The 21,352-nt window shown below is 44.7% G+C and overlaps 2 protein-coding genes across 2 annotated transcripts; one reads left to right on the plus strand and one right to left on the minus strand.

The window, feature by feature from the left end:
* Positions 1 to 590: 590 nt before the first annotated feature.
* On the plus strand, positions 591 to 14,403 carry LOC146194872 (uncharacterized). The gene is made up of 4 exons (XM_084596656.1): positions 591 to 775; positions 888 to 1,106; positions 1,213 to 1,375; positions 14,279 to 14,403. Exons 1-3 carry the CDS (start codon positions 591 to 593, stop codon positions 1,367 to 1,369), a joined length of 561 nt encoding a protein of 186 aa, XP_084452782.1. The 3' UTR covers positions 1,370 to 1,375; positions 14,279 to 14,403.
* LOC146194873 (uncharacterized) lies at positions 10,892 to 20,727 on the minus strand. The gene is made up of 13 exons (XM_084597576.1): positions 19,971 to 20,727; positions 18,751 to 18,813; positions 18,493 to 18,561; positions 16,698 to 16,776; positions 16,272 to 16,572; positions 14,195 to 14,579; positions 13,623 to 13,793; positions 13,291 to 13,393; positions 12,724 to 12,807; positions 12,421 to 12,657; positions 11,848 to 12,019; positions 11,638 to 11,786; positions 10,892 to 11,261 (listed from the first exon to the last, which is right to left on the minus strand). Exons 1-13 carry the CDS (start codon positions 20,250 to 20,252, stop codon positions 11,059 to 11,061), a joined length of 2,298 nt encoding a protein of 765 aa, XP_084453702.1. The 5' UTR covers positions 20,253 to 20,727; the 3' UTR covers positions 10,892 to 11,058.
* Between the last annotated feature and the right edge of the window lie 625 nt (positions 20,728 to 21,352).

Below are 21,352 nucleotides of genomic sequence, written 5' to 3' on the forward strand. Positions count from 1 at the left end.
ACCGCCTAGTAAAGAGCAGAGACATTAGTCTGCCAACCAAGATCCGTATAACTCGTGCTATGGTCTTTCCAGTTGTGATGTATGGATGCGAGAGTTGGACTGTGAAAAAGGCTGACCGCCGAAGAATTGACGCGTTTGAATTGTGGTGCTAGCGAAGACTCTTGAGAGTGCCTTGGAATGCCAGAAGATCAAATCAATCGATATTGTCGATCATAAACCCTGACTGCTGATTGGAGGGTCAAATTTTAAAGTTAAAGGGCCCATGAAAAGCTTGAAGCTGTGCTTAAGAAAAGCACACGAGCGGTCGGCGCCCTTCACTAGTCAGCAAAGCGCAAAAAAAATTTAGGCTAACATCTTTAATAACGCAGATATTCCATATTAAAAATGACGCTCCTCCTCTCCCGTCGCTGTAACCCTCAACTCATACACGCCATGCGCCGGCCAAAAAAAAAAGAAAATGTCTGGGCCAACGCCCCGCCCATAATGCGTCACGAAGCGACGCCAGCGACGCCACCGACTCTCGGTTTGTTTACTTCCGGTGGTGCTCCGATTTCTTCCCCTTCGTGTTTGCGGTTCGCGTGTCGGTCGCCATGGAACGCATGGATCCCGAGCTTGAAGCTTCGCTGCGTGAAGCTGCCGCCGAGCTGGACTTCGACCCTTATGATTACACGCCGTTTCGTGATCCGCTAGACAGCGACGACAGCAGTGACAGCAGCACGCCATCGACTGGCCCGTCTGAACCACCCGCTGGCGGCGGAGACGACGGCCTACCATGGTGCGTTCCGTGGCGCGCGCGCCACTGCACATAAGTTATTACAACTTTCTTATTTCACGAAATGCCGTTTCGTGTTTGCTTCGGGGCCTTTTCACATTTTGCTTATGCGCAGGTGCCGCTGCGGCTGCTGCGAACGCATGCCCACACATGAAGAAGATGTGTGCTGCCGCAGCATGCCGGAGGTGCTGGTGGTGCACGGCGGCTGCATCGGCTGCATTACGAGCCACCCAGCGTTCCAAAGCGTGTGCCTAACGCCCGAAGTTCTTCGGGCTGTGCACATTGCTCTAGAGGAGGAGGGGGCGAATATCGATGAAGACGGAGATGTGAACAAGTAGGTAGTGCGGAAGCGTCGGGTGACAGATTCTCATTATTATTTTTTATTATTTTGTGTGTGTGTGTGTGTGTGATCCGTTTACTGTAAAGCGTGGTATTTTCAGGCAGCACCGCTACATAGCCTACCGCTTGTTTACGAAGTGGATTTGGGGCAGGCTGGGCGAAGGCAACAGGGTGGTGCTGCCAGCCTGCGTCGTTTGCCGGGTTCGTCGTCAATTTCCGTCGGCGAGCTACGTGGGATTCAGGCACCCTCCCCTTTAATCTCAGGTGATTGCCGCTTCACTGCATGCTGGCTTCTAAACTTTATCACGTGTGCAGGCGCACTGCTTCGAGTGGTGCATGGAAGTGCGTTTACTTTTAAGGTGGAAAAATTGAGAATGCTATTTTATGAACGCCAATTTATCCACTTTGTCGAGTGTCTGTTTTGTGGCACTGTTTAAGAACAGACATCGCATTTCTCTAAAGTGCCAGAACTTGTAGATGTGTAAGCAAGAAAGGTGTAGAACTGTTAGCTAGTGAAAAATAAAACCTGGGGAGAAAGTTCAATTCCTAGTAAAAATATATATATATACACATCCAAAAACAAGCCAGAATGGAGGACAATGCTAAGCATTGCCAAGTCTACTTGGGCACATGCTTCCAAGCATCTACCATAAACATTTATTTGGAATGGAATTTATAGAAAAAAAAATTAAAATCAAAACACAGAATGCTTCTGCCGAGGCAGCACAAGCATTCTGTGTTTTGATTGATACCGAGTGTGTGAGTGATCAATACTGACACAATGAAATGAGTGCTTGAAGGTTTGTTTATTGATACTCCTAGCCGTGAATACAGGACAACAGATAGCAGAATACATCCATTCCAGCAGTGGAGTAATACAGGTGAAGCACAGATCAAACCACGACTTTTGTTCCTGCATTTGCTGATCTGAATTATTAATTCGAATTTATTTACAGTCTAATATGCTTGCAGGGTGTCACATTTCTTATCTCCAAGCTGCAGTAATAGCTGGTCCCTTTCAGGTGTGTTTGCCAAAGTGTAGGGGCAGCACTACATGTTTTCAAAAAGTTATGAAATTTGATTCAAGGACGCGTTCGCCATTGGCCGCAGTCACAGTTGTTGCTACCGCTTCGATCTTGGCTCGCTTGCACTCTTGCTCAGCTTTTTGGCAATGGGCTAGTCTGGCTTCTCTTTGTTCAATGGTCTCGGCAGGCTGTCTGGCACGGTTGCAGCCTCCGTCTTTAGTGAGGTGGCGTATGTGCATGGTGTATTTCCGTAAGTTTAATGAAGGAGAAGGAGTAGATGAAACATTAAGACTATGATCATTGCAGCGCACGAAAATGTCTTGCAGTTAGAAATTGATGGAGGCGATGTTTACTGTATAGTGCGAGAGTGTGTTTTAGTTTTACTACGAGGTGTGATAGGTTGTGGCGATAGCATAGTGCTCTCATGTCTGAGCTGTAAAGATGACATTGTTTGCTACACAGCGTGAAAGTTCAAAGTCAACATTGCATTCACTTTGAGGTTTGTGCATGGGAGGAGTAGAGCGAATGCTCTAAAAGCCTTACTTTAGCTGTCTCGGCTATCACAAGCTGTCATGCCTGGACATAATCCCCTATTCCTTGATTATCAGCTGTATGTAACTGTGCATTACATCGCTCTCCTTTCACAGTGAATATATGTACACGAATTCTGCCAGCTACGGTAGCCACTGCTTCTCATTTTGGGGCCTGTACCGCAGGAATCACTTAGTCGGGCTGGGAGACCTTGTCATTGCCTGTTCTAATATTTATCCCTCTGGCATTTTATAGAGCGAGGAGCTTCTTTCATAATTCATTCGTTTGGCACTGTTGATAAGGATACTTTTAACTTGTTCTCTTGCAATTTCTGGAGCCTGGGGCCTGAACTTTGTCGACAGCTTGGCTTGTTGTCTTGTTTCTTTGAGATTGTTTCTAGTTTTTTCTGTCGCTTTTCTTATCCGCATATCTCCTCTTCTTCTTTTCATGGCCGCTTTTTCCAGTGTTGGTGTTTACATTTTATTTATCTATGCAGGTACATTTTATTTATCTATGCAGGATAGTCAAAGGAAAACAAAAGGCAATATAGAACAGAGCACCAGGAAGAAGGAACAGAACTGAAGAATTTACAGCTTTACAGAAAAAGACCACGATGAAATTTGCAAGGAGAGAAGAAGGGAGCACTTATACAAGGGGAAGAGGTCACCTGCCTTGGGGCAGAGCATTCCGACCAGCTACGTGGGTGTGTGATGGTGGGCTGTCGGCTTTGACGGTTCCAAGCGGCCTCCACTGGCTTCTGCTTTGGTTGTGTGGGCTGAGGAATTTCCCCGTCTACGGTACGAGCAATGCACTTTGCAACAAACTCTCATTCTGTGCAGTAAGCATCGCTGTCTTCATCAAGTTCAAACTACAACATTCTGTTCAGCTGTGCGGCGAACATTGTCATCTTCATGAAGTTCCATCTGCACCACTCCTTCATTTAACCTGGGTAAATATGGCATACACATACGCCATCTGGAAGAGTGCGGCCGAGGTTTGCTAGCGTAATGTCGGACCAATTTAAGCAGTGTGACATAATTCGCAGTGCTTTCACATTACTGCACCTAAGCAGAATTGAGTGCACTCATGCAATTTCTTTTGAAGGGGGGGGGGGGGGTGAGCAGTTTTTTTCACTGCACTAGAGTATGCAGGCTGTGCCATGAATTTTTATTAAAGTTGGCAAATCTGATGAATCCTTGCAGCTCATTGACCTTTTTGTAATTTTTGTAATTTTTTAGCATATGTAATACCTTTCCTGCAGTTTTGGTCTGTTCTATATTGTCACAAACCCCACCTTAACGATTAACAGAGGCGCGAGATCCCCTTTACGGTTACCCGTCGTCCCTCTATGAGGTTTGAGAACACAGTTAAAAGTTAGGCCGATCAACCAGTGAAGTGAATGTGTTGGTGTGTGATCAAGGAATAAATTTATGCGTCACTTTTTTCAACATACAATGGGAACATTTATAGGTAGTAGTCCAAATTACACTGCATAAAAAAAAAATAAAACACCAGGACATGATAGTAATAAAAAACGACTCGGTAAATGACACGAGAAAAAGCCGACAATGAGCAAACACTGCGATAAAGAAGACTATAAAATAACAAAGCAAGTATTCCAGAGATAGTAAGGGCGAGAGTTACACAAAAACACAGCGTAAAATACTAAGCCAGATCAAGGTTTAAACAAAGGCGAAAAGAATATTCAATTAACCGACAGTCTGTAGCAAAAGAGATTCCCACAGCCTTCTTATCTAATCGTAGTTGCAGAGTTGGTCGGTAGCGGCGGCCGTACAGGGAGGGGGGACGACAAGTTGGTCGCGGGCTCTGTGAAAAAAACACGACACTTTCCTGGGGCAAGCAGCCACGAGGGAGGCCCAGGGCACACTGCTGCGGCATACTCCGGTCTGCCTTTTTTATACTCTCTGCTGGTTGTACTGCGGCCCGACCGGCAAGGATGTGCTCTCGCCGGTCGCTGCCCCGGAGCGTCTTGTCGAAGCATGCTCTCCCGTTAGTTCCGCTCTATATATGAGGCAAGAAATCCCATAACTTCGCTCTATATGTGAGGCAGCTTGTGACATATCCTTGCTATATGCATTAATGTTTTCTGAAACATTGCTTGCTTCTTCTCACTACCTGCCTTCATGTTGCATGAAGTACTCCCACAAACATTTGAGCCTTTGTTGTCTACAATATCTGCTAAAGGTTATGCCCCAGGAAGCTTGTTCAAAGTTCCTGCTGATGATACCACAGAATTGGGTCCTGTTGCTTGAACCATTGGCGTTGGGTATCGATCTTCAGATGGCTTTGTTGGCTTGCCTCAAGTTCATGCAAAGCCGGAGAATGGCTACAATAAGCTACACCCAAGTCCTCGCACTGGTTCTGTGACATCAGGTGGTGCACTTGTTCAGTTTCTGCTTCCCCTTTGTTTCGTAGGTGTAGCAGGGCCTGTGCCATTGGTTGCACGTTGTTGATCCGCAGTTTCCTTTAGAAGTCTTGCTGTTTTCACCATCAGATGAAGAATTCATCGAGTTTTGGAGAGTGCTTCATGTATTTTAGAGATTGCATTGCTGTGCTCCGCCTGATTTCGTATGGTGTGCAGGAGATCTAGGTAGCTGGACGTATGTCATGCTAGCAGTGGGAATGTGTGTTGCTGACTGTTGATAATCGTGGTGTCTGTTGCTTATATCCAGATGCAGTTTCATTCATGAACTGTTATCATTTTTCCAGTGGTGTTTTAGAGCTGGCATAATAAACTTCTTTACACTGAAAATATTTCCTTTTATGACAGCTCTGCAGTATTTGTCTGAAACCTCACTATTTTTCATTGCTGGCTGTCTGTACTGTGGCACTAAAGTGAGTGATCAATTTCGTTGGCTCACCCTTGAGCTTCCAGATCGAACTGATCATCTTGTGCTATCATCAGTAAGCAAGAAGTTTGCATGTGTCTTTCAGTCCGAACTAGACACTGGCCTGTTATGCAACGAAATATCCTTTTTCTGTGCAAAAAGTCCAAGAAAGCTTTCCTTCAAGGCTAGGTTCCAGCAAAGGAGAGATATTTGAGGGCTTCCCATTTTGCAAAAAAAGCACAGCTTGTCTAATGTGTAACCTCCCAACATCGTTTTTTACAGCCAGTCATTGGCTACATTTAGCGTTTCGTAGCACTACACTCCGAGACCTATTTATTTTAAAACTGGCTGCGCTATGGTGGTTGTGAAACTGGCTGGTGAACTTTTAACGATGGTTGAAGAAGCTTTTCTTCATGACCATGTTGACCCACGGTGAGATTTCTGAAGTCGGTTGTTGGAAAGGTGCTTTTGTCGTGCAGGGCTTTCCTTCGTGCAACCATTTGTGATGTGCCAAAAGGCGAGGAAGAAAAAGGGGCACATAACGTGGGAAGCTGGGAGTAATTGGCGTTCGAGCAGTGAAGAGGTGGCAGACATGACCCAAGCGCTAGTTGCCAGTTATCTCCCAGATGAGGTACTGCCAGTGACGTAAAGGGCCCACTGACATTATTGACGAGGTTTGCATGTGCTGCCCAAGTCGGTTTCGAGTGTTGCCCGGAGCACTTTTTAGAATTTATTTGTAAAGGATAGGCTCCACACAAAGCTTTTAATTTAACTCGAATACTCGTAAAGGCCACCTCTACAGATTTCTTGCATTACAACGCAAGTAGCATTTGAGGAGCCCTCTTATTCAGTATCTATTACCAACTGTCTCCAGCAAGATGTGGTTGCATTTCCTTTGTTAGGTTTCTTAATGTTTTGTATTCTGTTTACTTTCCTACCAGTGTTCTTGCTTTCACCATGTTCACTGGGGACCCACTGGACAGGTGATGTCCCAGGCATTGCCTGCAGTCAAGTTTTGGGGATCATATCGTGCAAGACAATTTCTCTCCGATTCCAGGCTGAATTTGTGAAGAGTCATGGAGCAGTATTGTCATTGATGCTACTGGATTCTCACTCGTGAAACACCAGGTACACACCTTCCCAATTTTGTGCTCCGGTCATACGGGTAAAATAGCTGGGGAATAGGTCTCTGACTGCACTTTGAGCAGGGGAAAATATCTTGAGGTTGGAGACTTCATCAGGACAAAAGAATCTGTCATTGGCGCATCAGACAGCTGATTGCAAGCAAACAGCTGCATGTGAACAAGGAGCAGTGATAGTGTTTCCACTTCATCAGTCAAAGTTCCTACAAACATTCCGCCTGGCTTACAGACGACGTAACACTCTTGACATCTCTACGTAACGCAACGTTTCTGAGACCAAGGAACGATGCACACAAAACAGGTGACAAAGCAAAGAGTTTTGGCTAAGCACGGGTCATCTTGAGTGGCAAAATGGGAGGATGGTGTTGAGGGTGTGTCAAGGGGAGCGGGCAAACAGGAGGAAGAATGGACTGTATCCTACGGTCTCATGCCTGGTAGCGTTGAAGGCGTATGTTATGAACGGAAGAACACAGTCTCCATTTTTATGGTCCGATGCGACATACATTGGGGGGGGGGGGGGCAAGCATATTCGTGGGAGTTCTATTGGTGCGTTCAGTTAAACCATTTGTCTGAGGGTGGTAAGGGGTCGAATGTCTGAAATCAGATGCACATAAATGCAGTTCTTCAATTACATCGGCAGTTAACTGACGACTTCTGTCACTTATAACAACTCTCAGGGGACTATGTCGCAAGATGACTGAATGCAGCTTAAACAGGGAAACTTGGTATGCTGCAGCTGCGGGAAGAGCGGCCGTCTCACAGTAGCGAGTAAGATGGCCCACACATACAACAATCCAACGATTGCCTCCATGCAGCTCTGGAAAAGGACCCAAAAGGTCCACTCCTACTTTCTCAAAAGGAGCCTTGGGTGGCACCACATTCCTGGTGCAACACCAGTAGGACCTTTGCAACTCTGGTACTGAGGACAGCTTGCAACATACTGGTAATTCGTGTGGCGCATCCGTGGCCAGTAGAATCGCTCCTGAGTGCAGTACAAAGTTCTCGAAGATCCCAGGTGTCCCGAAGCTGGATCATCATGCATGACGCGTAAAACAGAAAGACAGAGGATTTCAGGTATTACCAAAAGGAACCGAAGGCTAGTGTCCGAGTAAACTTTCTTGTATAGCAGGCCATCACATAGGCAAAACTGGCTGTTCGAGGTTGGGTCCTGAGCAGCAGTTAAGAACGACTCCAGATGCTGGTCGGTGTGTTCCTCTGTTCGAAAGGTGTGAGTATCTGGAAATCTGAGATAAAGCAGCGACGTAATGATCAAAGTTGTCCGCGTCGCATTCCGTCGTGGCAAGTGGCAACCCGGCCACTTCTGAACGAAATGCTGTAGTCGTATTCTTGCAAGCGAAGTGCCCAGCGGGTTAGGCGACTAGACTGATCACGGAGATTGAGTAGCCAGCATAGGGAATGGTGATTGGTTACTACTACGAAAGGCTCTCCGTACAGGTAGCAGCGAAACCGCTGCATGGCGAAAACAACCGCGAAAACAAGAGGATCAGGGTAGGGGTTGCCATCACACCAGCTGTCACTCTGACGTGGTCTCATTTGTCTCATTTCTGATACTTATATCCCCACCCAGGGTGTCCGATATGTAATGACGGAAATGTTGAAGCCGGCATTCACCATTTGCTGTGGGTCTGCCCAGCTTTGAAACCAACACGTATCCGGCACTTGACGATAGCTGGCCTTTCAGCCAACAATCCTGCCTCGTATCTCACTTGGACTGAGGGACCACATCATCGTTCACTCTTGGACTTCATAAAATCAGCCAACCTTTTCCCATTCATTTAATCATTAGCTCATTCTTCATCTCATACCTTACTGATGCCCTGAGGCAATAAATATCGTTAAAAAAAAACTTTTTTAAATGTTACGGCAGTGAGCTTAGTGAAGATTGGCATTTCACAGGACTTGCAAAAAGATCTTTGCTCAAACCACACCCAACGGGTCATGTTTATAACTTTGCTACAGCCCGAAGTTGCAAACTGCTTATGACTTCATTCTGCTTGGTAAAATGGATACTACCATGAGACTTGAATGAGAACATGCCTTTCAGTCTTCTAGATCAGTCCCAATGCCTTGGATCATCCCTGCTATTTTAGCAGTCAGTCTGCTTCAATGTAAAGCTCACCGGTGCAAGCTAGACTTTCTCGATCTCAACCTTGGTAGTTCAGACTGCACATAGACTTGGAATGTCTTGAACATCAATCACATTTGATGCAACCTCTACAGTCCTTTATCAGGTGTTCTCGCTTTAAGCAACAAAAACAGTGGCCCATCTTAGGAGTTTTTTCCTCCTTGGATACGCTTATTCTGTGAGACGCAGTCCTCTGCTTACTTTTTGTCTGACAAAATAAGCATTGCTTCTCATTACTTGCAGTACTTTGAAGTGCGGCTGTAGTCGATGTTCTATGCTGATACAGAGGCTCTCTTGTTCATGATATGGTAGCATTCTCTAACGGTTGCCTTCGGCTGCTCGGACGACAACTCGAACTGCAGTGTTGCTGTCATCTTCACTGCCTTATTGTCTAGCTTCTGAAGCTGGTGGTGGAAAGCTTCAATCCTTTGCAGTAGAGCATTCACCCCTGGAGCAGGAGGATCTGGCACCCGTCATTCATCTGCCTTCACTTCATATTACATGGTGTCAGGAAACCTCTACACAGGTTGCAAGAGGCATTCACACAAAATAGAAGCAGCTTGTCATGTCACTGAGATCAGCATCATGCAGTTCTCTTCTGGGTTACTACACCATGTAATTAACTGACAGGTCCCTCCGCGTTTGCTTAGATGTCTGAGTTTGGAGATGGGTATTAGGAAGATTTCTTTGATGCCGTATCGAGTAGCTGAATGCAACCAAACAGCTGCTTCTGAATTTGGAACAAAATGTCTCTTTCATCTCATCCATTCATGAAAAAGTTCCGAAACCTTATGTCAGGATGCTCTTTGGCCAAAGCTGCCCTTGTCCCAACAAAATCCATTGCCATCATGAAGTTGACTGCTCACCGTTTCAGGCAAGGTGGCTCATAGGCTAAGGTGTTTGACTACTGGGCTGGGGGACCCACATTTGATTTCAACCATAACAGCCATGTTTTGATGAATGCATGGCACCCATGTACTGTGCGATGCCGACAACCTTAGGTGATTTTCGAATCCTTGCATTGCAGCGTCCGTGGGCTACGAACTCAAGTGGTCGGCAGAAGCTGCCAACTTGGGTCTGTCGTTCCACATGGGATGGTTATGTCAGAATCAGCCTGCTAGGACCCTGGCATTCACGTTACCCCTATAGGCCACTAAGGCACGTTCATACGCCTTGGTTAAAGCGGGGCTTTATATACGGGCTGAGGAAGAAAACAAAGAGAAGAAGAACGCTCGGTCACCCGCTGCTAATGCTTTTGCTCAATATTTGGTTCAGCAGCGTTGAATCGTTGTAATTTTTTCTTTCATCTCGCTAGACATCCTGACATGTTAGCCCCGCCAGTGTGGTGCAGGGGTTATGGTGCTCAACTACTGTGCCCAAGGATGCGGGATCAAATTCCAACCTCGGCGGCCACTTTTCGGTGCTCAGACAGGAAATCCACACTCCTAAAAATACTGCAGTACCCACTGTCACTCCTCTAAAAGAAACAAATGATTCCTCCTCCACATCCAAACACTCCCCTAGAACACCAAACGACAATGGGGGAAAGACAAGCTCCAACAAACCTCCACCCACCAAGTGAAGGTGTGCAGAGAAACCAGAAAACAACTTTGTAACAAAGGAAACACTTGAAGCAACAATGAGAGACACGAACAGCAGAATAGACAGAACAGAGAGCATAATCATAGAGATGAAGCAGGCCATGGAAGCCATTTGTAGTGCCTAGCTGACGAGTTCAATAATTTCCGAGAAAGACTTGCGAACGATGTAGAATGCTTAATGGCTGAACAAAATGGACAGCCACAACAGTAAGGACAAACCATATCGCATCAAGAAAAACACTCGAATTCCACCACAATATTACAATGGAACTGCAGAGGCTATAAGAGCAAGAAATCACTCTTACAGCAATATAGCTCAAGAAGAAACCCTACCCATAGCAATAATGCTTCAAGAAACAGGCACAAACTGCATAAATCAGCTAAACTACCGAGCCTACGTCAGCGGCAAAGGCAACAAATCCAGAGTAGCCGTTCTGGTCAAATCAATCAATCAGTGGAGGCGAAAAGCTGGGTGCTCGTGTGCTGTGGGATGTCAGTGCACATTAAGGAACCCCAGGTGGTTGGTCGAAATTTCGAGTCCTCCACTGCGGTGTCTCTCATAGCCTGAGTCGGTTTGGGACGTTGAACCCCACAAACCAAACATCCTGGCATGTTGGTTTTTGTCAGTAGTGAGCGGGCAGAACAGCTTAATCTTACTCTGTGGCATTGCTCATGGCTCTCGGGGTGGCTGTGCTTGCATACCGGCTTTTTTTGGAGGCTATGAGGTCAGCTTTTTCTGGCCTTTCATACATTGCAGCCATGTGATGAGGAGTGGGTTGGGGCCTCTTCTGGAAGCTTTCTTTATATGAGCTTCGTGCGCGCTCCAGCGTGTCCTGCAGCAGTGCTTCAACATAGTCTGTGCAAAAAGAAGGAAGCAGTCCTCTCTTAGCATACATCTTAGAGCTGCCTATACTACACCATATCCCTGTTAAGTAAGCAAGAGCTTGAAATAGACTTCACTCTTGTACTGTAGTATTTATCCCCAGCAAAAAAACACATTAGCCCCTGGAGAGGAAATACAGTTGAGATTGAATAACACTTCTAAGCAAAAACCATGGTTCATTCAAGGGTAAAATTATCAAAATACCCATTAGAGCTATTGCACCGTCTAACATGAAATGCACAGCTGTGAACATGCATGATATCATGTTCGTTTAAGTGGGCTCGACTGTTGCATTGTGAATCATATTTGCACAAACTAGTGATCAGTTTTCATTGCTGGGCTTACTTACTGTAGCTTGGCTCCTCCTTCACTTGACTCACAGTGAAGTGACCCCTCCTTGCTTTAGAAGTTTTCACTTTCCACCGTTCCTCGCCAGCCCGGGTGGAAGCTTGTTGCCTTGAAACATTTTCGTTAAAATGCAGCACAGCCAGGCGAGTCCTGAAGAATAAAGCAGGCAATGTGACTCTTGTTTTCTCGCTGCTCTTTGTTGCTTATGTACCTTTCTTGCATCCCTTCTTCTGAATAAGCATTTGACTTTGGAGCAAATCGGTTGAGCACGCTGTGGAATGACTCCAGTGAAAATGTCTGTGCATTTGGAGAAATTTGTTTCAAGTCTCGAAGCAGCAGTGGGCTCTCCACGATTTTCTTTAGCTCCAGGAATGCTTGTGATGCTAGAAATGGATTGTTTATATTGGGTTATTAGCCAATACGCTTGAATGCCATGTTATCATTACAGTGGTGGGAATACTGCGCCGATTGTGCCAAACTACCTTTGCAATAAGCCTCCTACGTGCTGCTACAGACTAACAGGTTTTGATTAAATTGCACCAAGGCTGCCCTAAAATACTATGTATTCCAGCTACCTAGGGCTGAGAACGCAAGAAGGCCGAGGCTGCTGCCAAATTTTCACAGGCTACCTACCAGCTAATGTGCACAGGCATAACTGGTTTCACCTGATGTGTGCTGAGAAAGAGACACACAGCTTACTACTGGAGGCCCATCACCAATCCCACCACTGTCATGCGAAAAGAGCTGTATAGATATTCTATATAGGATCTGAAGTGCTACATACTTGGTTTCAGCCATTTTCTGTCCTGAAGTGGCTTATGTAGGCACTGCTTGTAAGGACCATCATGTCCGTGATGCTTGTTGCAAACATGATTTAGCAAGCTTCTCCACATGCTGATTACCACTTCCTCATTCCCCTTGCCCAATCGAGCCACGTAGTAGAGGTGATTGATAACGCACTGAATCCACCTTGCAAGAATCACATGCTTGCGGCTGGCGGCAAGCAGTTTCTTCTTGAGACCTACATTTCACGAGGAAAGAGATGCTTACAAGCTTGTCAAGGAGAGGAGAAAATATGGTTCTTTACCTTTAGCAATATGCCAGACATCGAACCAGTGCTTCATGCCTGGTCTGCTTGTCCTGCAGTACCGCCTGATGGCTGGGTGCCGGTCTATGAAGAAAAAAAAAGAAAGAAAAGGGAGAAAAGGAACTGTGAGGCCCATTCAAAATGGTAAGAGCAGAGGTAAACACAGCACTTTTTAATGATAGTACATTAATCTCAGACTATTTGTGTAATCACAGCTATAAATTGGGCCAGTTTGTATCTATCTGCAAGAGTAAGACAAGCTAAATGTTTATTCTGCTGGTTTAATTCTTGCCACTTACAGAGCCAGGAGACTCGTGTTTACTCCCAACTGCAGCTGCCCTGTTTCGGTGGAGGATAAACACAAAGCATCTGGGTTACTTCAGGGCACATTAAATAACCGGGAGTCAAAATTATTCTGAAATCTTTAGTATGGCGCCTTTCATAGCTATAGAGTTAATTTGGTTTATTGGACCCCATAAATCAGACTAAACACTTGATGAAATGATGGTGACATTGACATATATTATTGTAATGAAGACTAACATGTGCAAGAACATTGGATGGTACCTGTAGTCAGTGAAGAAATGCCGATTCCAATGTCTTCCACTGCTGCCAAGCACTTGATCAGGCCTTGTTTCTCCATCGAAACACTGTTTGGCACCTCTGGTGACTGCACAAGTGAACAGTAGTTAGCATATTATAAAAATGGTTAGAAATTATGATTCCAAAACCAGTTCTGTGCCATGTTTGAATTTCTTGTTCAGTGGCCTTGCGCGTGCTCTTCATTATTGGCTGAAGTTTAGGGTGTGGCATCACTTTAGTCATTGAAGCAGGGCAGGAAATTCAAGCATGGAATTGATTTGGGAAAGAATCATTATATTGTTCTGACTCGGGCTTACCTCACCGACTTGAACTTGTGCTGTGTGCAAAATGGCTCCATTCTGCACAGCCAGTACACTGTAAGTCATGTACTTTGCGCTGTAGCCTGGCGAGTCGCAGCGACCATCCCCTGCCAGGTCTGTTGTTGTCCCAAGCTCACTAGCAAGTTCTGCTTGCCTTTGCTGAAAAAGCTGCAAAGAAGGAGATGTTCAATTTAGAGGCTACAAACTTGCAGTCATGTGGTTGCCTTAATGCATATTAGGATGAGGGGGGCAGGTTTCAAATGCTGCATTGCTTTTCACTTTTCTCACAGCACATTTACTAAAAAATATATATTGCAAAAATTATGCCTTCAGTACTAGAGCATGCAGCTGGTTTATTAAACATGTAGCCAAAGGCAACAGAGATGTGCAATAGCAGGTGCATTGCACTGCAATGCCTCCGCTGTTGCATATATGAAGCATTTTATGTGTTTTATATGTTGCATTGTAGCTTCAAGTTGTTGTCATGAAAGGATGCGACATCTAGTTATGCAGTTATTAACATATACTTTGACTTGAATGTTGTATGAGAGATATTCTTATTGTCAAACCTCATTTATGGCAGGTAGCAAGTATGCCCGTTGGTAGTTGAAGTAGGTCCTCTCTGTGATGCCTTGCACCCCGATGGATTGCAGAAACCGAAGAACCGAAGCTATACCGCAGCCAGAGAACAAGATGCCTGCAGCCAGGAGGACATTTCCGGCTGCCTTTCCTTCAACCAGTGGCTGGCTTTTCCAGAGGAAAGAATGCTGCAGTGAGCATGTCCCCTTCACAGTCACAAGGCTTCCCACTATGCTGAAGTAAAGGGTTCTTGTTTGCCCGCACATTGTGCAGGTCTCAAGAAGCTGCCGCAGGCAACCCTCGAACACAATGAATTTCCGCTCTTTGTAAAGGGGTTCCTCAATTTCTGACTGGGCCGTTTCTTGCTGATAGTCGCTGAAAAAGAAGTGCAGTGACATCAGCGATTAGTGCCATATGATTGTTAATATTATGAACTAATACGTAGCAGCCGTGGATGTTCATCTCGGAATGTCTTGGCTGTAAAATGTACTAAATAAAGGTGCTGTCAAAGTTTATTGTAGGTATGCATTTTTTTTTTTTTCGGTCTATCAACAGGGAACAGAAAAATGCCATGGAAAATTAGGTACACTTTATGGCTACGCAACTTATATTTTTTTCACAACAGAATCAAATATCCTTGTGCATCTTAGTGACTTGTTCAAATATTTGTGCAAAATTAAACGGCAAAGTGCATGTGATGGCTCCATAGTAGCTCTAAAGACAGCACTAATGTACACTAGGCAGACAAAACATGACCATATTATGTAAGGAAAAATTGCCCTTTTGCTAGCTGAAGCAACTGTGAATATCCTAACACCACATCCGAGATTAGTGGTGTGCAAGGTATGTATGAGGCATGGTCTCTGTAGACTCATCAAGGCAATATTTGTTGACCCATTGTGAGTATTACCACATCCTTAATCATGTCAAGCCATGCATGAGAGTTATGAACGCTATCACTCGAATTGACTGTGTCACCGGAAGGGTATATTTGCAGGTTTGAATGAGTGAACATGTGACACATAGGTGACGTAGCATACGTGTCATGTCTATGTATTTCGTCGCGTTTTCTTCTTTTTTTGCCTAATGAACAGTGCTGAAATGACAAATTTTCTTGCCTGCCATAGCCAGCAAATGCACAAAAGTGGCTGAAAGAAGTTCTGTTTTAACATGCGGCCAGTGATAGCAGTAACTACCAGACCACAGGAAAGGGTACCAAGCACTTCCCAATGAAGCTACCGTAGCCCGGTATAGGCCCCTTTCTAATCAAGCTCCCAGCTTTGCATTTTGTTCACTTATTTACATGATTAGTATGGAATGCCATAATTCAGATATATTTCAACTCCCTTTTCTGCTTCTTGGCCCCACCATGAACGTCCCGCACACTACAGGGAAGCAGACTAATGGCTCCTGCCATCCTGCATATATTCGTCACATCCCAACATGCACACTCCTAAGAACAAGGAAGGAGGCTATGACATCGATGCTATGTCACCACTGCGTTATATGCTTGTTTGTGCACAACTTGCAAAACTACATTTCCCATATTGCAGCCAAGCCCTCCATCCCGTGCACTGTGGGGTATTGCAGTTTTGATCCTGTCTTTGAAACACTCCAAGAATGAAGCTAGCAAGGGCTTTAGATGAACTTTGCAACATTATTCGTTGAACTGCATGGTATTTGAAAGTTTAAGTCTGCATCTGATTTGGCTTAAATAATTGTGAACATGCACTACTTGGATCTGCTGCAGTAGATGAAAAGTTAGGTGACATCCATTTCAAAGGAGAAACAGCACGAACAGGGACAAGGAAATTTAAGCACAGACTAAAAATGTAGTATGCTTCTATATCTTCGTTTGACATCTGCTTTTATGCTGTTGAAGAACTAAACTAGGAAATTTTGAATACTTTTATGCTCCTACTAGACACTTACTTGTATGTCATTGAGCTAGCTTGAATAAGTGCAACCTATCTACAGTTGCAGTGTAATGCACTATATCATGACTGTCTGCAGCTGGGGCTTTTGTTTTTAAATATTGAAACTCTGTTGAAGTGGAAATACTAATACCTGCAGAAGCTGGCATCAGATGGCAGCACATAACTCAGGTCCCTGCCTGCAGTTAGCGGCTCGTTGTCGTCTTCGGTGCACACAGAGTCATCTACTTCCATCGGGATGGGTGTTGAGCCACGAGGAGGCTGAAAATGCCCTGGCACAGGTGGTAGCGGATCAAGTACCGTTGCAGTTAGGTGCGTTTTTCTTGCTGTACAGGTTTCCTGGTCGGCCTCTACCCCGACTTCTCTGGTGGCAGGCTTCTCTGTTTGGACCTTGGTGCTGACTAGAGATTTAAGTCCAATAGACACCTGTGTACCTGAAAAAATTTCATATATTTAGAATTATTGGCAAGCACCCCGTCTACGTTTAATGTAATCAATCATATAGCTCTCTTTAATGCATTTTCGCAACACTACAACAGCTTTATCAATAATGACTTACCAACAGAATTGCACTCCCACATTGTCTGTGTTGCCACAGTATGCGTGCGAGTAGTTGAAGGCCCCGCTTGCGATGCTTCCTGCAGACAGATATTCATAATTATAATGATGGTTGCAGATTTGAAATTTTTCATGCTTTCATTTTCAGGTGCTGTATAAAGTGAACTGCCCTTAACAAAATGCAAACATCGTCAACTTGCTACACATACACAAATATTCTGAAAGTGGAGAACTGATATGACTAAAAAATTTGCACAGACAAGCTGTATTTTGTGGAGTTTCAAGAGCTCTGAAAAATTTGGAGGCATGTTAGCAGCACAAACAAAAGACACAATGCAGGACAGTAGATTAATACACTGTTCCATGAACCAACCCAACAGCTCATTATTTTTGAACGGCGGGTCTCCCATGTTAATCCAGTTAATATATGTGCTCAGAGCTTCTTTTTTTGGTGTGCCAGTGCACACCAAAGCTTTGCATCATCCACTAAACAAAATTAACTATTTGAACTCCAAAATAATCTCATCTCTACAGGAAGAGCTACATTTTAATTGCTTCCAGGAGGTTCCTCAAGCGATGATCGAGCTTGTGCATGGAAGCAGACATAACATTTGCACTAATTTGCATAGCTTACTTACTCGAACAATAGAGCCATCACATGCAATATAATGCAAAGCTGTTCAGTACATAGCGAGACTGTAGCGCAAAGCAGACAGGACACACGAGAAGAACGAACAACACGAGCGCTAACTTCCAACAATCTTTATTTCAGACATGCAGCACATTTATACGCCAAAGATAGGAAATCACTTGTGCTGACAGTATCACCGCCGGAGAAAAGAGAGTTCTTTATCGCATAAACTAATAGACGGAGTGCTAACACAAGTCTCTCCGCAAGCATTTATCTTCTCAGCTTCAATTATCATTCGCGTGGTCATGTCAAAATTTCTTGCTAGCACAACTGTTTGTTCCAAGTACGGTTTGCAAGTTTTCGATTCACAAGAAAGAATATGATCAACAAGAGTACTACCCTTCCCATTCTTGACGTTACGTGCGTGTTCCATTAATCGCTGATTTAGGCACCGTCCTGTCTGTCCGATGTAGTGGCCACCGCATGATAAAGGTATCTTGTACACAACACCTTCAATGCAACTGACGTAAGGCTTCAGATGACGAGTCGTGCAAGCTCGTGCTCCGTTACTGTTTGATTTGCCAATCTTGCACAAGGAAGCGAGTTTTTTTTGGAGCTGAAAATACGACAGTTGTGTTTGCCCTACGTCCAATTCTCTTTAGATTATGTGAAATTCTGTGCATATACGGCATAACAACAAAGCGTTTTCTTCCATCGGACAACGGAGGCTGTTGACACTGATTACTATTGAATTTTCTCAGAAGTTTCTCGGCGACAGATACCTGGACATCGGCAGGGTACCCAGCATTAGTCAACCTTGTGGATTGCTCTTTAAAACTTTCAGTTATCTTGTGGATACACGACTTTTTCAGAGAGTTCTGGAAACACAAGCTGACGATGGCTCTTTTTACGAGTTTTGAATGTGCGGAATGATACGGCAGTACAGGTTTATTACTGCGAGGCTGGTAGGCCCAGCAAATGCGGTTAGGGTGGAAGGTGAAGATGAGGTCTAAAAACCTGCTTTGCGCTACAGTCTCGCTATGTTCACGCACCAACAAGCCCAAAAAGCCACCCTTTTGTTCAGTACAGTTGAAAATTAAGCATGTACATATGTCAAAAGACTTGCGTCATCCACTGGACAAAAAACTATCTAAAATATTCTCACCTCTACAGGAAGATCTGTGGTGTTTGGATTACCTCCTGTAGGTGCCTGGAGCAATGGTTGAACACATAACTGCAAGAAAGCATAAAGACATAGCAACAGTTGTGCTAGTTTATATAGCTTCTAGCAATAGAGCCATCATATATGTCTGCAACATATTCCAAAGTTATATATGAAGCCTAAATATACACAAATATAAATATAAATATACATATAAAAGTATATATACATTGTTATTAATACCGTGATCACAGTGCTAACCTGTCCAGAGGAAACCTGTGTAGTGCTGAGGCCTTTCGGGCTTCCTGGCGATGGTTTGCCATGCTAGGAAAAGAAAGGAAATTTGTGCGTAATCAACATTGTGTTAATGGCAGTTTTATTATTCTGCACATGAATGAGAATGAAAGGAGCTAACAGTCTGCAAGTGCAAGGTAAACATAGGGGATATCTTTTTTTTTTTTATCTATATACCGCATGTTATTTTTCCTTCCACTTTGTATTTAATCATCTTTCTCCCTAAAATCGTTACAGGACTAATTCTGATCAATATCAACCACAAAAGTATTAAAAAAAAAACCTACATTTACCTTGGACTCGACTGTTGGCTCCTTTCATTAATTGTATCATAATGAGCCAATTTCCCCTTCAATTTTCCGCTTCATGAATGAGAAAGACATGCATATACATGTGTTAAAAGGCAAAGATCAAGATTGGACAGCGCACTGTAAAATAAGCATTTCTTTAGGTGAATGAGGGGGGGGGGGTGCAGTTGGTCTGTATTGTTACAAGTGTGCTGGTATTTTTTTTTTACAAGTCAGGTTTGGTTTATGGGGTTCAACGCCCCAAATTCGACTCAGACGAGGCGCCGCACAGCACTGAGTGACATCGCACAGCACATGTACAGGTGCGGACGTAAGTAAACGGAGCAGTTAGGCTTTTTCAGTCAAATTAAAATAATGCCTTCCGCACTGGAGATCAGGAAATATTTGTCCGTGAAGGGGCACTTGTGTCTACTACCTGTCCACACACATACCACGACTACCAATTTCAATATGCACCGAGTGAAAAATGATAGAAGAAAAAGCGTGCTCCGTTTACTTTTGTCCGCACCGGTACGCGGGCACCTTGCTTGCATGCGCTTCCGTCGAAAAGCGGCCGCTGTGCCTTGGGCACAGCAGTCGACCACCCTAACCCTATACTACGATTGTTGTGATCGCGTACACGTTATTGTATGTTAATTCATGGTTCCATGTGCGCAGCTCGCCTTATATTTATTTTTTTTTTCCTTATCCACGCGCCGCAGGGCGAGAGCTTCCTTTCATACATTTTCAGCGCATTAACTTGTTGTCCTCTCGCAAGAGCGGTTTGCGCGGAAGGAATCTGCGCCTGCAAAACTTGCGTTAGGCTTCATGCACTTCCATGCGAGACTCCGAGCCATGCTACGCGTGTTTCCACAATAACTCGCAACCCAGAAAACTTACCATTCCAGGGAGAAACTGCGTCGGCAAAGCGTCGGACTTTAGGCGTTGACGTCTCACGTTGAGGCCAGTTTGCTGCGCCAAACTGGGATTGTACTGGTATGCGTCAGCGGAAAAGTGGCGGCCACAAACTCTGAGCTCCTGGCGCTTGTCCGACGATGACAGCCCGACGCGTTGGAGCCAGCTTTCCCGCGTGACACCTTGCTTTGTAGGGACACGATGTCGCATTATAACACCTTTCCTGTCCTCGGCTTTGCAGCCAACTACACAGCAATTGTGGTCCATTGCAGACCAGAAAAAAAAGCAGCAGCAGTTGGGATCGCGAGATTTCAAGACTGACAATCGGACAACACGTGCTTTTGCGAGCAGACGGATCTCTCGACCGGAAGTGCTCCATTTCCATCAACATGCGCGCAGAATTCTTACCTTTCTTTAATATACAATAATAACTAACGAATAAAATACTTCTTTCAGGAAGAATAGTGCTAATTTTAAAATCTATAATTGCAAAACTTACACGTGACGTCATATGGCCATGGCCAATGATAACGCTAACCCCAATGACGTCGCATGGGCTGGGCGGCTGAAAACGCACGGTGGTGCGTCGCCCAAGTCGGCTGCGAGTGGCAATTTTCAAAAATTATTTGTAAATTATAGCTAACACGCAGAGCTTTTTGAATGTGATCTCGATGCTCACTAAGACCACCTCTAAACACATGTAGCATCAAAATACGACCGTAAATGGCGTTTCAGGGGCCCTTTAAAGCTCAGCTACTTTGGTCATCTGATGAGAAGAGAGGAGTCGCTGGAGAAAGATTTGATGTTGGGAAAGGTTGAGGGTCGCCGGAGGAGGGGTAGGCAGCGAACGCGATGGTTAGATGGCATCCTCGAGGCACTGCAGATGAAGTTATGTGATGTTGGGAAGATGGTGAGAGACCGGAAAGCGTTGCGTGACATGGTCCATAGGGTAACGAAGAGTCGGACACGACTGAACGACTGAATTGAACTCTTGTTTGGGCGAGTTGCTTCATCCTTGCAAGGTTACGTTTACTTGCGCGAAGAAGACGGAACACAAAAAAGGCACATATTCGTTATGTATATGTCGACATCATGTACATGTCGACATGAAAGACATTTACATGTCGTATATGTGCCTTTTTTGTCTTGTCTTCTTCGCGCAAGTATACGTAACCTTTCAAAGAGTTGTCGAGTATGTTCACGTCATTGGGGTCTGCTGTTGAAGCGTCTCCTCTAGATCCCTTGGCTTGAAGCTTAAAGTAGGTGACGCACTTTGTCGAGTGATCGCTTGCTTCGTGATATATGCCGTTATTTTGTTAAGGCATCAACAACCTGTCATTTTTGAAACTGTACAGAAGCTCGCTGCT

Source organism: Amblyomma maculatum, chromosome 3 (assembly GCF_055883805.1).
Source record: "Amblyomma maculatum isolate TAMU_Amacu chromosome 3, ASM5588380v1, whole genome shotgun sequence".
Lineage (NCBI taxonomy): Eukaryota > Metazoa > Arthropoda > Arachnida > Ixodida > Ixodidae > Amblyomma > Amblyomma maculatum.

Excerpts from the sequence above, each read along its gene's own strand:
- LOC146194872 (XM_084596656.1), top strand. The coding sequence starts at position 591 with ATGGAACGCATGGATCCCGAGCTTGAAGCTTCGCTGCGTGAAGCTGCC. Across the intron at positions 776-887 it reads GGAGACGACGGCCTACCATG|GTGCCGCTGCGGCTGCTGCG; the intron begins GTGCGTTCCGTG and ends GCTTATGCGCAG. Across the intron at positions 1,107-1,212 it reads GAAGACGGAGATGTGAACAA|GCAGCACCGCTACATAGCCT; the intron begins GTAGGTAGTGCG and ends TGGTATTTTCAG.
- LOC146194873 (XM_084597576.1), bottom strand. The coding sequence starts at position 20,252 with ATGGACCACAATTGCTGTGTAGTTGGCTGCAAAGCCGAGGACAGGAAA. Across the intron at positions 14,580-16,271 it reads TCTGATGCCAGCTTCTGCAG|CGACTATCAGCAAGAAACGG; the intron begins GTATTAGTATTT and ends CTTCTTTTTCAG. Across the intron at positions 13,794-14,194 it reads TGCTACCTGCCATAAATGAG|CTTTTTCAGCAAAGGCAAGC; the intron begins GTTTGACAATAA and ends CCTTCTTTGCAG.